Source organism: Aphelocoma coerulescens, chromosome 5 (assembly GCF_041296385.1).
Source record: "Aphelocoma coerulescens isolate FSJ_1873_10779 chromosome 5, UR_Acoe_1.0, whole genome shotgun sequence".
Lineage (NCBI taxonomy): Eukaryota > Metazoa > Chordata > Aves > Passeriformes > Corvidae > Aphelocoma > Aphelocoma coerulescens.
Genome location: NC_091019.1, coordinates 22,518,646 through 22,538,310, shown reverse-complemented (window position 1 = coordinate 22,538,310; position 19,665 = coordinate 22,518,646). Strand labels below are relative to the sequence as shown.

Here is a 19,665-nt window from a genome sequence, read left to right as displayed (position 1 = left end):
GGCGTCTAAATTCAATTGTTTCTCATAAACAGTCACCTGGAGCACGTTTACTGATCCCATCTACATTTTGGTTATGCACACTCATCAAAATAAGTCATAGGGCAAGGACTGCACACAAATAAGTCACTCCTGACAGCACTGGAACAAACCCCAGGTAAATAGTAACTTCCAGGACCAATTACCCACCCTTGGTTATCAACACTGAGCAATCAGTCTACATGCCTGCCAGTATTTCAGCTATTGATTTCTTAATAATTTGATACATGAATGTGTAAGGGTCAGAGACATTTTATATTTTTAAAGGTAAATGCCAAACCCAGAAATCACATAGTTTAGTTTTTGAAAATGCGTCCTCCTATAACCAGAGGCAGGAGGAGATCAGGGACGTGGAGATCCCCAAAAGAAAGGGAGATGACTATAAGCTCTGAAGTTATAATATCTGCTGCTAAGCAGCTGGATGTGGGGGACAAGGGGAATGAGAACACAGAGGTGCTGGAAGATACCTGGTGTGTATACAAAAATACAGTATGCTGGAAAATTCAGGAGGCAACAAACAAGTAAAATGTTTTCCAGTCCTGCACAGAGTGAGACTGAGATCTACTCACTGATGCAGCTGGAGTAATGTGGTTTCCAGTACAAATGGTTAAGATGTCCATAACTCCTGCTCTCCAAGTGCTTGTGCGAGATTTATTTAGTAACTGTGTCTACACTACACTAATTTATTACATTGGCACTCTTCCTGAAGGAATGGTATCCACACCACAAGCAGCACTGTTAACACTGAAGCACAGCCCTCATTAGTCTTCACAGAGAAGCTATGGAAACTGCACGAGCCCTGCAGGCTCCACAAGTGAGATTTGCCATATTGTGGCTTGGGCACACTGGCAAGGAAACTCTGATTACTCTTGGAAAACCTATTAAGAGTCTAAATAGAATAATTTAGTTACAGTGAAGTGAATCTGCCATTTTCTACCATATACTTAGTTCACTTCAAAAGGCCAGGTAACACTGATGAAGAGCACAACGCTCACCTTAGCACACACTTGGATGTGAACCAAACATCACAGGAAATGTCAAACTTCTGGGGAACACACTGAGATAGAATTGGGGGCAGGTGGGCCATTAACACAGCGTAGAGGAGACTGGACAAGTCCCCTGGCTTTTTCTGTGCCAATCTGGAGCCACAGACTAGCAGCAAACAATCCTAAGTGCACTTGTCAGATGTTAATATTGAGTACAATTGTCTTTCAAGTCAAAACTGGAAGAGGATAGAAAGGTCAGGGGGGGTTGCTGAGCTCAATGTTTAAATTACTCTACTCTGTGACATAAAACCATTTTAAAAAGCTTTTTTACAGCAGATACATATATGGATGCAACACATCCCGCATCCAAGACTTGGGCATTTGGTACGAGCAGACACCACTTGGGATCTTTATTTGAAGCAGGAAGATGCCTGTCACCCTACTGTGCATTCAGCAGTGCAACTGTCTTCATCTCCAAGGGTCTCCTTGGATGCAATTCAATGACAACACTGGCAACTGCAGGACAGATCATGTAACAGAGACCTTTGTTAGATCAAAGTAACTGCTCTATGGCTTTATATTCAAGGAATTCACACATCAGTAATACCTTCAAACTAACATCAGTCCAATAGATTCTGTTATCAGAGACATCAAAATCCAGAGCAGATGCTTCCTTGACTCCAGTAAGAGGAATAGCAACATCATTATTATTGGTTTCAAGGGAAATCCTATGAATTGCTGCTCTGCTTGTGAAAACTAAGAAGGCTTCAGGAATGATGCAAGTCTTCATGTCACTCAACAGCTCAAGGCCAATGGGACAGGCACACCTGGCCTCCTGGGGTGTAAAGAAACACAGATGGCTGCAGCCTCCATTGTTCTCTGCGCATGAATTAGTCCCTTTAAAAATAAATAAATAAACAAAACAACAAACCAAAACAGATATTAATGCATTGAATTAGTTCCTTAAAAAAATTCCAAAAATACCAACAACCAAAACAAAACAGGTATTAGTGCATTGTGAAGGTAACAGGGAAAGGGGAGCACAGGAGGTTGAGCAAAAACACAGTATAATTTTCCAAAACAACTTAACACTATGGGTTGTCAGCAGGGAATTCTAAAAAAAATAAAAAACACTCCAAGTGGATTCTTTCCATCTACCCAGGATTATGAAGCTGGACCTGTCCCTCCTATTGTACAAATACCATCTACAAACACCTCTTTCTTGTCTCCCCAAAGATTAAATTTGTTCACTGAAGGCAGATAATGAATTAGCTATTTTTGACTAAGTACTCCATCTTTGTATCTCTTTGAAACCACCAGTTTTTACAAATGTTCAGTGATACAAAAGGGTGAGAAAAGAGCTGGATAATCACAGTCCTCTCCCACCTGTTTAATTTAAAGCTGAGAAGATTCATTAGCAGAAGCAGTTCCAACAAGATCACCACAATCTCACACTTATTTTTTCATGTGATGAGGACGAAAGGTGTAGGGGAAAGTAAGGACCAACAGATAAATGAGTGCCTTTCTCCATCTGCTGGAACCAAGGATGTAGGTATTTAAAGAATGTTACCACACACACACAGAAAAAAAAAGAGTTCTCAAAGATCAGTCTCAACCAGTGTTCTTTTCATTTTCCCTTTTTAGGGCATATATATTTCAGACTGATGCCATAACCTGCAGCTTGAGGACTTCATTATTTTTCAAGTAGAGAAGGCTGGAAATCCACATACTGTCAGGCTATGATTTAACATACTTAATGTGATTCCATTGTGACTCTTCTCACTAATTTCAACAGCTGACTAATGAATCTGTTTATTGCTATACCCAAATTCGGGTGTTCCCAGTAGCTGGAAAATCTGTGGTGCACTGAAGCCCAGAGCTCCTGTGACATACTGGCTGCAGAGTGCCAGCAGAGGACCTAAAGCACTGGCTGTACCTTTCAGAGATGCAATGGAAGGACATGGAGATCCAGCTGCTGATCCCATGCTAAGGGCAAGTTTTAGTTAAGATTTAGGTACATCTGACGTGTTAAGAGTTAATATATAAGTGCCACATGCTTTGAGGCAACGTTGTAATGGTGACTGACTGTGCCTATACCACCCAACAGTGAAAAGCACTCTGCTAACTGAACATCACGGGACCTTGCACTGGAAGAAAAGAGCAGCAGGAAATAGAGCATTTCTGTGAGAATAATGATTCCCATGGCATAGAGGAACAAAATTATCTTAAAAATTCAAAGAGTGTAGTGAAGGCTGTGGAAGACTTATGTCACTAAAAACTGGAAGCTACTTCTTTTGCAACACTGCATTTTCCCAACTTTAGAAACAATAGGTTCATTTTCCTTTCAAACCCATCAGATCACAGTTACTCTCATTACAAGTGATCAACAGCTGCTTAATGAAAGCAAGCCCATCGAGAGACTCCCACAGACCCATGCTATGTTGCCCATGCTTACCAAACACTTTGGTAACACTCGTTGCCTTAAGGCCCATTAAATCTGGCAGCTGATCAATAATGATGTCTCTGCTGGCCTTTATCTTGTGAACTCTTTCAATGCTTCGTCTCTGCCAGTCAGTCCAGTAGATGTAATCTCCCAGCAGTGTGAACCCAAATATATGTGGAAGCTTGTCTTCTAGGAGGGTTTTCCTCATTGTTCCGTCAACATTTATGACCTGTGGTATGCCCAAAAAAAAAAAAAGAGAAAAGGAAAAAATAATCTTCTTTGATGTGGGTACAATTCAAATGGCAATATCAATTGGATTTTGAACAATTACTGCTATGCAAGAGCCTCCTGAAATTCCCAGCATGTCCTTTCAAAAGAACATACCTCTAGGATTGTCGAAAATTAAATATACTGAAATGGCAAGACTGAAAGTGGCTTACGTCACCCCTTCTCCACTGAAAAATCCAAGCAACTTGAATTTAACTTGCATCAGTTCAAACCTGCAAAGACTGCTGCAGAGGAAGTGTTTTTTGGGATGGGAGTGAGATTCAAGGGATTTTTAACCTCCATTTATGTCTTGGTCTCACTACAGAACCCTCTCCACAGAAACAAGCGATTGCTGGAGTGAACTTCAGTCCTCAGTCATGGGGAACAGAGGCCATCAAAATTCCTTCAGAGCATAACAAGGCCATGTAAAATCTTTGCTTTCTGAAATTTTGGGGGTTTTATACCATAACAGTGTTACATTTTCCTCACTCTTGAGATATGCAAGATCTGGAAGATATGGAATAAGTATTGCCTTATAAAAATTTTTATTACTGAAGCTGCAGAGATGGAAAAATAATTTTGGAGATGGGATAAGTCCCACAAACGTACATATATACATATATATGTGCTAGTGGTTAATGATTTCATAATCAATTACTACAATGACCTTGTGCTATGACTCTGCTTGGCAGAAGGAAAGGGATTCATACAGTCTGACCCTGTTCAACAATCACTGGGTAAGATAGGAAATTAAAATGTCCATGTGCCACATGCCTAAAGTCACCTCCATCTACTACACAAACTGCAATAATCTTTTCAATCACCCAGACATCTTACCCACAGCAATGAGTGTGTATTTATAGGACCAGGACAAAATATTTATCTGACAAACCCCTGGATTCCTCTCCTTATTGCAGTTGGTAGCTGCAATGTATCTACTTTATTTCTAAGGTGCTGTTTGAAAATTTGTACTGTGAGTGGCACCAAGTTCATAGTAAAACCAAAACAAAAAAACCACAACTTAAGACAATTTATTTTCCAACATGATCCAGTCAAATCTCCATTTTTTGCTTAAAATGCTTTACAGATGGACAACTGCTCTGCTCTAGTTTAGGCTATCATTATCTGTGATTGAGATTTTAAATAGTCTCCTCTTGTTACTATTTGGAAATTATTTGTTTATTCAGACTCATATTAAACCTATACCTTGTTACCAGGTGATTAAGCTGCTTTCACCATGCAGTGCTTCTATTGTCTTCTGATTTAAGGACCTAACTTTTAAATTTCTAAGTGTTTGAGCAATGTTTATTTTTTATTACAAATACCTATAACTTTATTGCAGTGTAATATTAAACCATTAAGTGCCTAAATATGGGCAGTCAGAATCAACCATCACTTTTACCACAATTTGTAAGGCTCTGTTCATATACAATTAACAGCAGAAGCACCTAAAATTAATTTTTTTAACATGACCAATAACAATTACCACATCCTTCTAAACTAGGATGTGAACTTCACTATGTTCATGCACACACAGTAGATATCCAAATAAATTTAAAAATGAAATCTCCACTTTAATACCTTATAATACTCTATAAATTTGTGAAAACAATATACATTTTGATTTCATTGGCCATAAATGAAAGTAATTTCCCCAAGCTGAGCCTGTTTTGCCCATGACAGTAATTGCTGAGTGATCTCTCCCTGTCCTTATCTTTATCCATGAGCCTTTCATTGCATTTTCTCTCCCCTGTCCTGTTGGGGAGTGGAGTGACAGAGATGCTTTGGTGGGCAGCTGGCATCCAGCCAAGGCCAATCCACCACACACAAGGGACATGCACTGGATTTTCCAGCTACCACCAGCCAAACAGCAGAGGTGAGCAGTCAGCTACTGCTACAACTGTACCTACCTATGCTGTGCACAAAAATCATTGCCATAACAGATGTGAATTTGAACAGAAGCTACAATGTACACCTCTGGATTCCTTCCGGACAAAAAGCCTCCTGCTGGAGACAGTTAAAAATAACACTGGCATTCCTGCAAACTAGGTTTCAAGGGAGCTTTGTATCAGCCCATCAACTTAGGATTCTTCTACTACTTGATGGAATAGCAGAGACTGAAGATTAATATCTTTTCATTTTGTTAAGCTAAATAGAGTACATTAAAAAAAAAAAAAAAAAAAAGCCGTATCTGTGGTTAAAAGCCAAATGGTTCTGCAATTATGTCATTACATCATGTCCAGGCAAACCCCAAATGCTCACTTATTTAGAACACTATCAGTCCCACAGGCAATACTGCAGGTTCAAAAGTTTGTCACGCATACTCAGGTGCCGGAGCCAAACTGGTGCCACACTAAGTAAACAGGACACCATTTCCCTTACAACAGTGCATCAGCAGGATGAGGATGAAACTTCCACATTTCCATCTACTTTTACAGAAATGGACAGTAAAAGTATAATTCAAATACTAGAGCTGCTGACTAAAATGTACAAGTGAAGATTGAATCCAAGGATGCAGACATTTATTTAAACCCATGCACATCTGCGGATGTTGCAGACAACACCATGCTGTTGAACTTCAGGAATCTCACAAAGTTCAACAAGACCAAGTACAAGATGCTGAACCTGGGTCAGGGTAAACCCTGGTATTGATACAGGCTGGGGTATGATGGGATTGAAAGCAGCCCTGCTGAGGACGTGGCCATTCTGGTGGGTGAAAGAAATCTCCAGAGGCCAGCCATGTGTGCTCGCAGCCCGGAAAGTCACTCATATCCTGAGCTGGATCCAAAGCAGCACGGCCAGAAGGAGAGAGAGGTGATTCTCCCCCTCTACTCTGCTCTGGGGAGACCCCAGCTGGAGTACTGCATCCAGTTCTGGGGTCCCAGTACAAGAGAGACTGAGAGCTGGTTCAGAGGAGGGCCACAAAAATCATCAGGAGGCTGGAAGACTTCTGCTGTGAAGAAAGGCTGAGGGAAGAGAAGGCTCTGGTGAGACCTTACTGCAGCACTCTCAAATTATAAGGCTGTTCAACATAGGTCCAAAATGTGGAATCAGACAGCAATAAAATGTTTAATAGCTTATATTTTGGCTAAGAAAATGATGGAATAAATGCTTGCTGTCTCCCAAACATTCCTCCCCAATACTATGGGCAGAACACCTACAAATCCAAGCAGGCTTCCCTTGCATGCAGAAAGAACAGCTCTGACTTGGAGGATCTTTCTGTGCTGTGAGCAGTCGAGCCCTCTAAGTGATAGTTACTTCACGGCAACAAGCAGGAAATGCTAACTCTCTCCCTGAGGTGATCTTATAGTAGGAGCCAGGGCAAAGCTTGAACAGGGAGGTGTCACATGCAGGTCAATACAGGTACATGTACACAGTCTTTACTTAAATTTTGTTGCCATCCACCTTCCCAGAGATACAGTTCCACTCTAGCATATCAGATGAAACCAGGAGGATTCAAAGTAAAAATCTATAAACAGGCCTCACAATATGGCCAAAAGCATAACTCCTGTTATTAAGTCAGCACTTCCCATTTCTTCAAAGGGACTGGAATAATACTGTAAGATCTTTACTCTCTCCTTTACCCTCTCCTTTCCAAATTCAAACATCTTCTCAACTCAACAGACCATTAAAAGTCTATGGAAATAGCACATCATGTAAATATTTACCATGTTGTTCTTCTGCTGGTGATATTGGGACTGCAAGAACATTTATAATATATATGTACCACATGCAGGAAAGACAAGAAAAGATAATAAAATACCATATTAACTCATCTTTGAATATCTGACAATTAACATCTGCCAACTGCAGACAAAAGGCAAGACTTTAAGGTGCAATCCTTATAATTTAGCACAAATTGACTAGAATAAGCTGTATTCCACTCAGGGTTTTCTTTCTCTCTGTGCAAGTGATAAATGGATCTCAAAGGATAAATGAAACACTAAATGTGTTGTGCTTTACACACGAAACACTGAAAGCTCCCCTTGAACAGCGTCACACACTGAAAGCCCCTGATTAGTCTCAAGACTTCAATGACAAATCTCCTAATGAGGCATTGCCAAGCTCAGCTAAAATCTGTTGTGGGCAAAGTGAAATCAACATCAAACGCCTTAATGAACTGAATTACACAAAAAACACGAGAAGGTGATAAGGTGTGATTTTTTTTTAGATGCTGCTGCAATGTATGCAAAATGATTTTACAAATATTTCTAAATATAACACTCAAAAGCTCTTGGCTCTTTGAAGAAGATTAAAGTAAAACAATGCAATTAAATTCCACACATCAGCATGATTCATGTAGTCAAGCTGTATTTCAGGTGGATCTGTGAAAAAAACAGCTATTCAGCATAGATACAGGACATCTTTTGACAAGAACAACAAAGAGACCTCTAAGACCTTACTCCTATTTTTCAGTCATTAGGATAAAACAAAATTTATTCGATTGCTACAGACAAAGCTATAGTCAAGTGGAAATCAATTCTTGGGCTGAGCTAAATCACTATGTGAGCAGACATAGGTTGGCAACAGTAAAATGACATGACTGCCATATTCAGGAGACTCGTGGTGGGCTTGTGGCTCTGTGAGTCTTGTGGGAAGCTACAATTTTGCTGTGAGGGTGACTGAGAACTGAAACAGGTTGCTCAAGGAGGCTGGGGAGTGTCCATCCTTGGAGCTATTCAAGTGATCTGGTCATGGCCCCGAGCACCCATCTCCAGGTGGCCCTGCTTGAGCAGGGGTTTGAACCAGCTGAGCTCCAGAGGTCCCTTCCAGCCTCAGCCTTTCTCTGAACGGCTTCTAAGGATTCTCACCAGCAGACTGAAAGGGCACCTCAAGTGAACATGCCCAGCCTTCTCTGGCTTGAGAAAGACCTTGTGAGACAGATCAGGTAGGTGGCATGGAAAAGAAAACAGGGAAGTAAGCAGGGAGAGAAAGACAACAAAACCCAGAATGACACAGAAAACTCCCATGGGTAAAGAAGCCTGCCCCAAAAAGAGAAGACTGAAGCAGCTGTGAGAAGTCTATACCACAGTCTATATTCAGCCAAGTATAAGCCATTCATTAATATTTCCAACAGCTGAAACACAGCCACCTTTCATCGATGCTTTGGGATAAAATGAACACTTTTTTATTTTTTTTAATGTCTGAAGGGGCTTAATGTCAGGCATGTATTGGCGGATACTGGCAAGCAGAAAAGGGAATAACATTAAATCAACAGTACCAGAACCCATATATCAAAAAGGAAAAGATGGATGGACAACAGACACATCCGGTCATTTTCCACAAATACAGACTGCTTAAGTCTCTTAACAAACTCTTGCCTCAAACACTTGAGTAAGACTCAAGAATTTGTGAAGCAGTTCCTCATTGTTGTCAATAGTTCTGTCCCCCTTGACAATACTTTGGCTACCTGGTAAAAGCTGCCTCATAAATAACAATCATCAGGTTTCTATCGCTACTACATTTCATGGATTAGTCCTACATGTACTATTGTGGCTCTTCTTTCAGACAAGGTTTGATGATGACATATATTTATATTATTATTTTATGAATTCTTACATTGCTTGGTTGGTTGCACTTGCAAACTATCATTGCCCACCTGCATTCAGAGCAAGCCATGAACCAAGAGAACACAGAGAACCAATCCATACAATACTGTGAGTGCAACACCCTGTTGACCTGTGAATAACCATTTGTCATTTGCAAATACACGTAGTGACACATCACCACCCTCTTCTCTCATATTCTTTTCCTTTCTTTAAAAGACATTTTCTCACTTCTCACTGAAGGACATGTCATTTTACCTTGCTGAAGACACAGCATCACAACATACTTCTCTATGGCTACACAGATGGGCCGTATTTTTACTCATAATACAAAAGCTACTTTGAGATACTCAAGAAAGAAAATTCCAGAGGATTATTGAATGTCAATACTCTTTTCTTTTTTGACAATGTCCCTTCAGAAGTATCTTTGTAGGCTTCTAGAGCTAAAGCACAGCAGTGGTGGCAAAACATCCCTGATGCTTGGCTCTCTCTTGAAGCTGTGGTGGTGGCCTGCCATGGCTGGCAGGGCAGATGTGCCAGTTCTCAGACAGGCAAGGCAAAGTAGGTGGTGTAAATTACCAAATTATAGCCATTGATAAAAGAGCCCACACTCAAACATTTTTCTGACAGCCTTACAAACAAAATTCTCTACAATCTAGCAGTGTCTGCTTCTTGACAGAATACTCTAAAACTTTGTTCCAAAGGCAACAGCCCCAACATATTTTCTTTATCACTTTGTTCTGTCACATGCAAAATAAAATCTACACTTACAAAGGAATGTAAGACAGTTAAGTAGTGACTTGTTAAAAACCCACAAACCAACCTGACCACCTACAAAGTTGACAAATGCAACAGAACATAAATTTACATGATAAAAAATAGTCGTTTATAGTGATCCCCCATTTTCTCTGGGAATAATATAAACAAAACATATTCTTATCCTTGTGCTCATATTATCACCATGTGAAGCAGTTATTTATTCACAGTGTTGATCTGTTCATATTTTTCCATATCAAATCACCATCACACCTAGTGTTCTCTTGAGACTTCACAAAATCTTTTTAGTTTCACAGAGTATTGCATTTTCAGACAGACTTTTCAAAATACAAGCACATGAAATAGGCTCTATTGATAGATGGATGAACTTCCTCTTGTTGGAAAGGCTATGTTAACTTGATTGCAATTCTGCCCCTGCTTACATTTTATAAGCCTCATCTAGGAGTAGCTAATGTTCTCCATGAGTTACATCAGCCTGACATTTCCAGAACATTTTTCTGCTTACAGGATATCAGAACATTAAAGGTGCAGCAGGTCAATTCTGTAACTTACCTCTCATAAGCAGGAACACAATCACATACTTCAAAACCACTTAAAAGGGGAAAAAGTTAAACACAAAAAAAATTTATGTCAAATGGTGGCTAGACCCTAAAGCATGAAGAAACTACTGAATTGGTATTCCAGTTTTATTTTTAGGTAGAAGTTGCTTATTTAATGCACATGAGGGAAATTTTACCTTCTGTAAATACTTTCTCATTCTCAAATTCTGACCACTGAGTTTAAGGAGGCATGCAACAACTCAGAAATTTAGCTAACACCCATTATGAAAACAATACGCCTTTCCAACTTCTAGGTAACTAGTCTGGGAAAGGTGAAGAAGAATTTAGACTTTTCACAGGAATATTTTTTAAACTCATGTATTTTAATTTTTCTCACTTCTCTCCTGATTTCCCATTTCTTCAAAGGGACTGGAATAATACCATAAGATCTTTACCCTCTCCTTTCCAAATTCAAACATCTTCTCAACTCAACAGACCACTAAAAGTCTGTGGAAATAGCACATCATGTAGATATTTACCATGTTGTTCTTCTGCTGGTGATATTGGGACTGCAAGAACATTTATAATGTATATGTACCACATGCAGGAAAGACAAGAGAAAAAACAGAATGAACTTGATATGAGAAAAAATTTGTGGTAAACTTTTGAGACCAAGAAACAAATCAGCAATTTCAGCAGCCAAGTAGAATTTCTTAAAAAGTCAAAAGGATGCCAAAACCAGCAGCTACAATTGATCTCAAAGCAGAAAGTGCCACCAACAATCTTTCCAAAGAAAAAACCTGTCTCCTGTCCAATGTAACCACGCTTAACGTTAACTTGTAACGGAATAAAAATTAAGATAAACGTAGTATGTACTACTGCTATTTTAATCCTTTTTTTTTCCTTATCCCAAAATACATGGATTTTAGTAGGTTTTTTTGAAAATAATCTTTTAAGTCACTGAACAACTGATTGAGAAACACTGGTTGAGCCATGCCCCCCTCCTGAGGCCTTACAATGCAAGGTCCGTCCACAGCAAACTGAGATTCAGCTCCTGGTGTTTTGTCCAGCACAGTGGGACCTCTTGCTCAGAACTCAACTTCTTAGCATTGCCCTGGAGAATCATAGCATATTATTTTTCTCAGCCTCACCACAGTGCAATTATCTGAAGTCACTTGTAGCTCTTCACACCCTCTTCATACCGTGCTAGGCACATACAGCGCTTCAAAGAGCCCAGTAATGAACCCCTTATACTCTAAGTCACCACAAGTGTCATGCACAGAAATTTCACTGGAAGTCAAAGGTTAAAGAATAGACCCTAGATTAGCTGACATGTCCATTTATGGCACTACACCTTCAAGAATGGATGCTTTTATCCTCATTTAACAACCTATCAGCCAAGTCTCATGTACCTTCCTTCATTATTCCTCAGAAGCTGAATCAAAGTTGTCTCATTAAATATTTCTGTCAAGGGAAATATGAAATATTAATCCAATACAAACACAACTAAAGGCAGTGGGCATGCAATGCCACCTTGGAGGGAGGCAGTGAAAGTCTAAGGACTCCTGTATGTATTTACGAACATTCATTCCATTCCTCATCTCATGAAGCCTCCTGGCACAAGTAAACAACAAATGCTGATCATGATTCCCTTCCATTTGTACCATTTATAGACTAATCCAGTAAATCCAGTCTTACATACCACCATGTGGGGTGTATGTCAACAAAGCATAACTAAAAGCCATACAAAGAAACCTAAACCAGGTTGTCCACAGTTAGCTGGAGTCTCCACAGCTGCACAGAGGCCAGGCTATGACACTGTGCTAACACAACTTCACTGTCACCTCCTGCAGAACTAGGCCAGGTGCCCCTGACACACACAAGCCCTCTAACAGCTGAAATGTGTCTCCTGAAGAACAGATAATGACAAGGCCTCCTGCCGTGATAAGAGCCTGCACTCCACTGTCACTTGGGATAAGCAACACTATTAATCATATTTATTTGAGACTATTAATATTAGTAAGTTATGCAAAGCAGCATTCAGAGAGTTTATTGGAAAAATGTAGTTACCAGATGGTCTCCAGTCCCTGCAAATGGTTAAAAAGGCAAAGCACTTAACTTTTAGCCAGAACAATATTGATCTGCTCTCAAATGAGAGCTACCTTCCTTATTGCCAAGCCTGGCAAGACAGACCCTTAGAGGATAGCCTGAAGCTCAGCCCACAAGGCTCTCCACAGGAAACCAAGTCCTGCACAGCTGAAGGCCCTGTCTCTGATGACTGTGGTACAGAATGTGTTCCGTGGTGTCACATAGGGAGGGTGCCACTACTCCTGCAGCCAAAAGGCAAACATCTCTTGTGGGGTAAATGTAACAGAGGAAAATGCTCCATTACATTGCTCTCTCTCTCTCTCTCTCTTCATCAGCCCTCTCTGGAGGTCAGGCCAGCACATGAATTACCCAGAATGTTATATTTTTCATGTAACTCTCACAGTTGTATGATCTAACTGTCCTACCCCAGTTCTTAAACACCCTGAGGCTCCTGAGAGTAAATCCAAGTAAGGTTGTTCATCAAGAGCTTCCCAGATCAAACCAATATGAAACAGTGGAGTCAAAAGTTTAGTTGAAATTTAGGATGTCCTTTTAGCTTACAAGACAGATTTTTAGGGCATGATTCCCTGCACCCCTACAAAAGTAAATAAAAGAGGTGTATTTAGCCTCTATTGGTAAGAGAAGAGCAGACATACACATCTTCAGGCAGTCAGCTACAGTCAACTGCAACTTGCAAGCTGCTTCTCTGCCTTTATCAGTCTGGTCTAAGGTCACAGTTAAGAGCTCTACTCCAAAAGAAAAGTACCTAAGAGTCCCTTCTGTTTGAAGGTAAGCAATCAACTCAGGTATCAAGAAGATGATTTGGTTTTACAGCTCAAATATTGTACAAAGATGGATCCCAGCGTGTACCCTCAAGTAAGGCACCCTGTCTCTCCAAACATTATTTCTACACATGCATGAAATGGATAAAATTTTTTCCTCTTTTCTGAACCCTGCCTTGTCTGTTCAAACTGCTTCTCAATACCAAAGAAAGGAGACAAGATAACACATCTTTCAGAGCACAGTTTAAAATTTGGCAGGCAGTGCTGCTCAGAGCAGTTCAAGCAAATGCCAGTCCGCCTCTGGCCCCTCACTCTCCTGTTCATACCAACACCTTCTTGCCATGCCAGCACAGCTACTTGTGTGGCAGAAAATGTATCAGACTCCAAAAATAAAAAACCTTTTTGGCTAGTTATTTTTCAGCTGGATCAGTTCCCTGCTCTGTTTTTCCACATGGCTGCACACACTGCTATGCCAGGACAGAGCAGGAACACACTATGAGAGAGGAAGGGCTGGGACTGCCTTCAGGTACTGATGTGAAGAACTTGTGTAACAATAAAACCGTAAATAATTGATGACTTACATGATATATAGTTGACAATCTTACCTTAGAGGGCTGGCATTAAATTAGAAACAAATCATAAAGCTTGTGCTCTCTTAATCCTATGCAAGTGTCCCGAAAGCTCATATTTAACGTGAAATCAGCATTATTTGAAGACACTCAATCCCAGGTAAAAGGGACAAAATACAATCTGTGTGTGTGACTGAGTCACCCACAGGGTACATCTGCAAAGCCAAGCAATGAAAACCGACCCAACACCAATCTCATCTGTAATCTGCCAGCTAATGACTTTTTCCCTAAATAACTAAAATCCAAAGCTCCAAACTTGCTTTCTATTTATTATGTATGAAAGGTGAGGAGCCTAGTGATGGGGAGAAGAGCACAGCTTTTTCACCCTGAACTTGCAGAGCAGACAACGATTCTACCTGCTTGCCCTCCAAGATTTGTCATTCTGCCCTCTATTCCCCTGACTGTGCAAACACTGGATTGGGGTAAAACCTCATTTCATCAGAGATTGCAACATGATGCTTCCAAGTCTAGAGGGGTTCAGCAGAAAACTGGGATTCAGTTTTAAAGAGGTGGGGATGGGAAATCTACATTTTAAAGTAATTAATTAATGGCAGTATTTCACTTCCTGAAGGACAGCACAACTGAAAACCTGCTGAAGACTGGATTTACAAGACAAGGACAATGAAACACCAGTAACTACATTTTCACAGTTTTGGATTGGAGGGCTTGTTTTTTTAAGGATGTTTATTTCTCAAGTAGCTCTTTCTGTAGCAGACAAGCAGCTGCTCCCATGGCAGCTCAAGCTAGAGCAGCAGTGATGGAGCAGTAGATGAAAAAAATAAAGCATTTGGTGTGAGCCACAAACACACCTCTCTAACAGTACATTTTAGTATAGGTAGAGGGTAAAGGCAGAAATGCTGATCACTCAACTCCTATCTCCCAGGCACTCAAACTATATGGATCAATTGTTGTCCTGCCGTGTCAAGGGAAAGCCCCTGAGCTTAAAAACAATTGAAAGATGAGAGAGCTATTCAGGTAAACAGCATATGCACACCCAACTTTTCCTCTTCTATAGATACCTGGTCTGGTTCACTGTTGGAGTTAGAAACGAGTACCAGAAGGACTTTGGCCTCAGCCCACATGCCCGTTTTAAAGTTCTAACTCAATAATTTAATAGAAAGTCCTGAAAGGAACAAGAAGTAAAGCTGACTTAGAAAGAAAGGCTAGAAATTATCATCTGAGGAAAATATTTCCTACCTTCTGATATTAATTAGGAGGGGAAGAATCTCCAAATTGGAATCTTCAAGGCCCCTGAGGTCAAGTATGATTTTAGCAGTACTCAGGCTCTTAAAGGAAAGTGAGGGATCACAGGAGATCACCAGCTGCACCCACTGCTCCTTGCCAGCATCTTACAATGTCTCTTCAAAAAATACAGCTCTCAAGTACAAAAGGAGAGATAGCTTGAAGTGATTAATGCCAACCCAAAACCCTGTCTCTCAGTAGTAGCAGACACAGTCTGCATCTAGACTGGACATGACATTTCTAGTTCATAACACTTTCAGTAGATAGAGAAATAAGAGGTGAAAAGGACAAGCTTTGACCAATACTCCAGGCTTTGGTGGAGCTCCACCAAATATGATATCCATATGCAGCAGTGAGCACAACAGCATCCAGCCTGGATGCAATTTCCATCTGCTAGAGTAACACAGAATATAGAATGTTAAGGGCTGGAACCTAAAGACATAACCCTACCACTGCACTTGTTCATCTTTAGGAGTACATGGCATAACACTGCTGCTTTTTTTTTTAAGCAGCATAAAATCAGGTATTCTAAATTAACAAAATTATTTGCAGTCATGTTATCAGTCTACTTTCCAACATTCATACAGAAAACTCCATTAATCAGAAACACATGCTTAAGCTTTATTTAAAACTGATGGACCTTCTGACAACAATAAAAAAGCTTAAAAGAATCACTGGTAAGCTGCCTATGAGAACACACAAAAAACCCCTAAAATTCTGCATGAAATACCTGAAATACTGAACTAAGGCTTTAAAAAAAAAAAAAGCAGCAATTTATCTCAGTAACACAGAACGAAAGCAATGCAAACGTTTCTTCTCATTTCTTAAACAAGGAATTAGAGACAAGTCTATTCTCAGCTTAGAAACGGCCAACGGCAGAAATGAAAGATGTTGCAAGGGTATGCACAGTAGTCTGCTCAGGAATCAGAGATCCAATATTAGAAATCATATTCTACTGGAAAATTAATTTAAAAGCTGTTTCTGTGGAAACAGTTACATAACCAAAGAATGTTTCCTGAAAATATTTTTGTGCAAAAAGTAAAAGGATTCTTAGCATTTTTCAGCCAAGAAAAATTGAAGTATGGTAATTCAAATAGTATTATTTCTTCTGAAGTTAGTACCTCTAGAAATGTGTTTGAAGACTTCCAGTTCTCTCTGCTTGCTTCCTGAAGGGGTATGTGAAGACAACAGCCTGGTTGTCCTGGGCCTTGTTGCTACTAGTGCAACACCATTTGATATGCCTAGGAAAAAGTTCTTACATTTGATTCTCCTCTTGCTTTGGATTAAAAGTTACAAAAGCCAGCATTGTTCCACAGGTATCTACAAGAAGTGCTAAGTCTTCTTTTCCCCCAAGTGAATACTTGGCTCCACTTGAGAAAACTGAAGCCAGCAGTAAAGGTTTAAGACACTTGTTCGCCTCTCTTAACACAGCTGAGGTTATAAATTTATTACACAATAGCCCAGCAACTTCATGATCATTTTCAGCCACTGGAGGAGATAGTTCAAGAACCTTTCCTACACATCAGACTTTGCAGCTCGTTCTCATTTGCCTCTTTGGCAGCACATGCCTTTCTGTGGCTGTACAGCCAGACAGACTAAGAATTTGATTCAGTGTAAAACCTGAAACTTGTCCTGTCCTCTCAGCTATAGTGCTCTGAGATTAAGGTCCAGGTGAAGCAAGGCAACCTAAGACTGAGCCACTCTGAGTCACAAGAATGGCACATTCTTCTCCTGCATTCCAGTTTCAGACTTCCAAAACAATTGAATGGTGTAAACTGCTTAAAATGACAGAAATTCAGTAAAGAACTACATCTATTGGTCACTCATTTATTTTTGTGGGTGTAGTGCACACTACATCTTATGAATATAGGTAGCTTCATTGCCCTTGGACAAAGCATTCACACAGAACTTGAGGCCCACATAACACTACTTTTTCTTTTAGCCTTCTCTGTGGCAAGGTCAACAACAATCTACACAGAATGTACCAAAATATCCTGCACTGGGGGAGGAGCAATCCCAAGGCACCTGCACGTGCTGGGGGCCACCCAGCTGTAAAGCAGCTGGGCAGAGAAGGACCTGGGGGTCCTGGTGGAGACCAAGCTGAACATGTGCCCTTGCTGCAAGGAAGGTGATGGTAATCTGGGCTGCATCAGCAGGAGCACTGCCAGCAGGTCAAGGGAGGCAATCCTCCTCTACTCAGCACCAATGAGGTTTCCCCTGGAGTACTGTGTCCAGTTCCACGCTCCTCAGCACAAAAAGATGTGGACATGCTGGTGTGAGTACAGAAAAAGGCTGCAAAGATGATGAAGGGACTGGAACATCTTTCTTATGAGAAAAAAAGCTGGAGGAGATGGGTCTCTTTAGCCTGGAGAAGGCTCAGGGGGAAATCTCATGAATGTATGTAAATATCTGCAGGAAAAGAGAAACAAATGCAGAGCCAGGCTCTTTTCAGTGGTACCCAGTGACAGCACCAGAGGCAATGAAATCAGACTAAAACACAGTCTCTGAACATCAGGAAATACTTTTGCACTGTGAGACTGACCAAGCCACAGCACAGGTTGTCCAGGGAGGCTGCGGAGTCTCCATCCTTGGAGATACTCAGAAGTCATGTGGTCTGGGCAACCAGTTCTAGGTGGCCATGCTTGAGTGTGGGGGCTGGACATGACCTCCAGAGGTCCCTTTCTGCATGAACCATTCTGGGATTCTGTGTGACTGATGTGTAATAAAGCCCTTTTATTCTAAAAAACAAGGAGATGAGTGCTTCCCACCTCCACTACTTGCACTCCAACTTGTACTCTGTAAATCCCTTCATATTGTGGTCTCCAGCACATATGGAATCCATTGTGAACAATCTGCCAGCTCTGAAAACAGCAGCGCTGTTATAAAACAAGAAACTTCAACCCCCCTTTTGGCATGATTATGTAAGTAAGTCTCAAACATAACCCTAACAGGGGAAAAAAAAAAAATCTGCACTTTCTTTTTGTTCAGATTGTTATAATTTGATTACGGGGAAAAAAAAAAAAAAAGCTGCACCGTGGCAAGTTACAGAACTTCTAATTTCTTTTCTAGATTAAAAAAAAATTACTTCAAAACTTAGTCTTACAGGGTAAACTTAGATTTCAGATATATTTCCAGGCATTGTTTAAAACGTATGTGTAGTTAACAACGTAAAATTTCTGTCTGGTTTTGCTATCTAGAGGTAATTACCATCTCATAGGTGTAAAGTCACCCTCATGCAGCCTAAAGCTGCATCTTTCTAGATGGTCTTTGTAAGCATATTCTGAAGCAAATATAGGTGACAACCCACTCTTGAAATCTTGTTTCTCTTCCTGGCCCCCATACCTTTTCATACACTTGACAAGATATTTAGTAGTAGAAGAGGAAGAGCATCTGCAGTATCATCCCAGCTCTACGGAAGACTTTTTTTCATATCTATGTGATTTCATTAAATTAAAAAAACCTCACTGTAACACATTAGAGAAATCTGAGGAATTGTTATAGTTGGGCAAACCTGCATGCCACATGTCAGACTAGCAGGAGACTTCACACTAAGGATGTCCTGGATCTAAAAGTCATTTTGACATAGTAATGAAAAAAACCTCTCGACAACAACAGACTGTAAACAAAGAGAAAACCAAATCTATTTCTCTCACTCAGTACTACGTGGGTTCAGGAAACCCTTGTGATCATGGTTTGAGATACAGGTATCAGACCCAGCTTTCGAAATATCAGTAGAAGTGTTGCAGTCACTGTCCTCTTTTTGCACACTGTGCTATGTATTCGAGCACCCTTTTTCAGCTGTGTGGTCAAGACGCAGTCTACCTCAACATACCACAGCTAATATTCCACTCACTCCTACAGCCAACTCTAAAACAAAGCAGCTCATAAAAAGGCTAGACAGTCTGTTTTAGCTACCTTCTGCCTTTTCATTTAAGAAGTCTGCTGCAAAAGCACAGCAGATACTCAGAATGAGACACTGTGCTGCATTCATAGTTCATGAGTATAAATCATTCCCTCCTGCCTCTCAGTCAAGGGTCAAGTCGAGCTCCAGAGAAAGATGGCTGAGGTCCATGTCTTGGAAAGCATGCCACCTGCAGGGCTCTAGGTATTAAGCTCCTAGTACCAGCTGAAACATTATTGGTCTGTGGAGACACCCCCTCTACCCTCTGCCAGAGATCTCTGCCAACCCTGCATGATATTTAAGTAATTTCTCATTTAGCAAACTCAGAAATTGCCAATATTTTTTATTTTCACGATAATCTCCACCAAGTTTGCAGGCCTGCAAATGGACACAAATACTCAACTTCTTTTCTAAAGTTAGATTTAGACT

The 19,665-nt window shown here is 40.5% G+C and overlaps 1 protein-coding gene across 1 annotated transcript in view; it reads right to left on the bottom strand.

Annotated features, from left to right (window-relative positions):
- The window catches only part of LRP5 (LDL receptor related protein 5), a 142,276-nt gene that overhangs the window by 31,974 nt on the left and 90,637 nt on the right, over positions 1 to 19,665 (bottom strand). Inside the window, exons 8-9 of the mRNA XM_069017089.1 lie at positions 3,478 to 3,694; positions 1,630 to 1,919 (exon numbers count right to left, since the gene is read on the bottom strand). Of these exons, the coding sequence (XP_068873190.1) occupies positions 1,630 to 1,919; positions 3,478 to 3,694 (507 nt within the window). The remainder of the gene's footprint in view (positions 1 to 1,629; positions 1,920 to 3,477; positions 3,695 to 19,665) is intronic.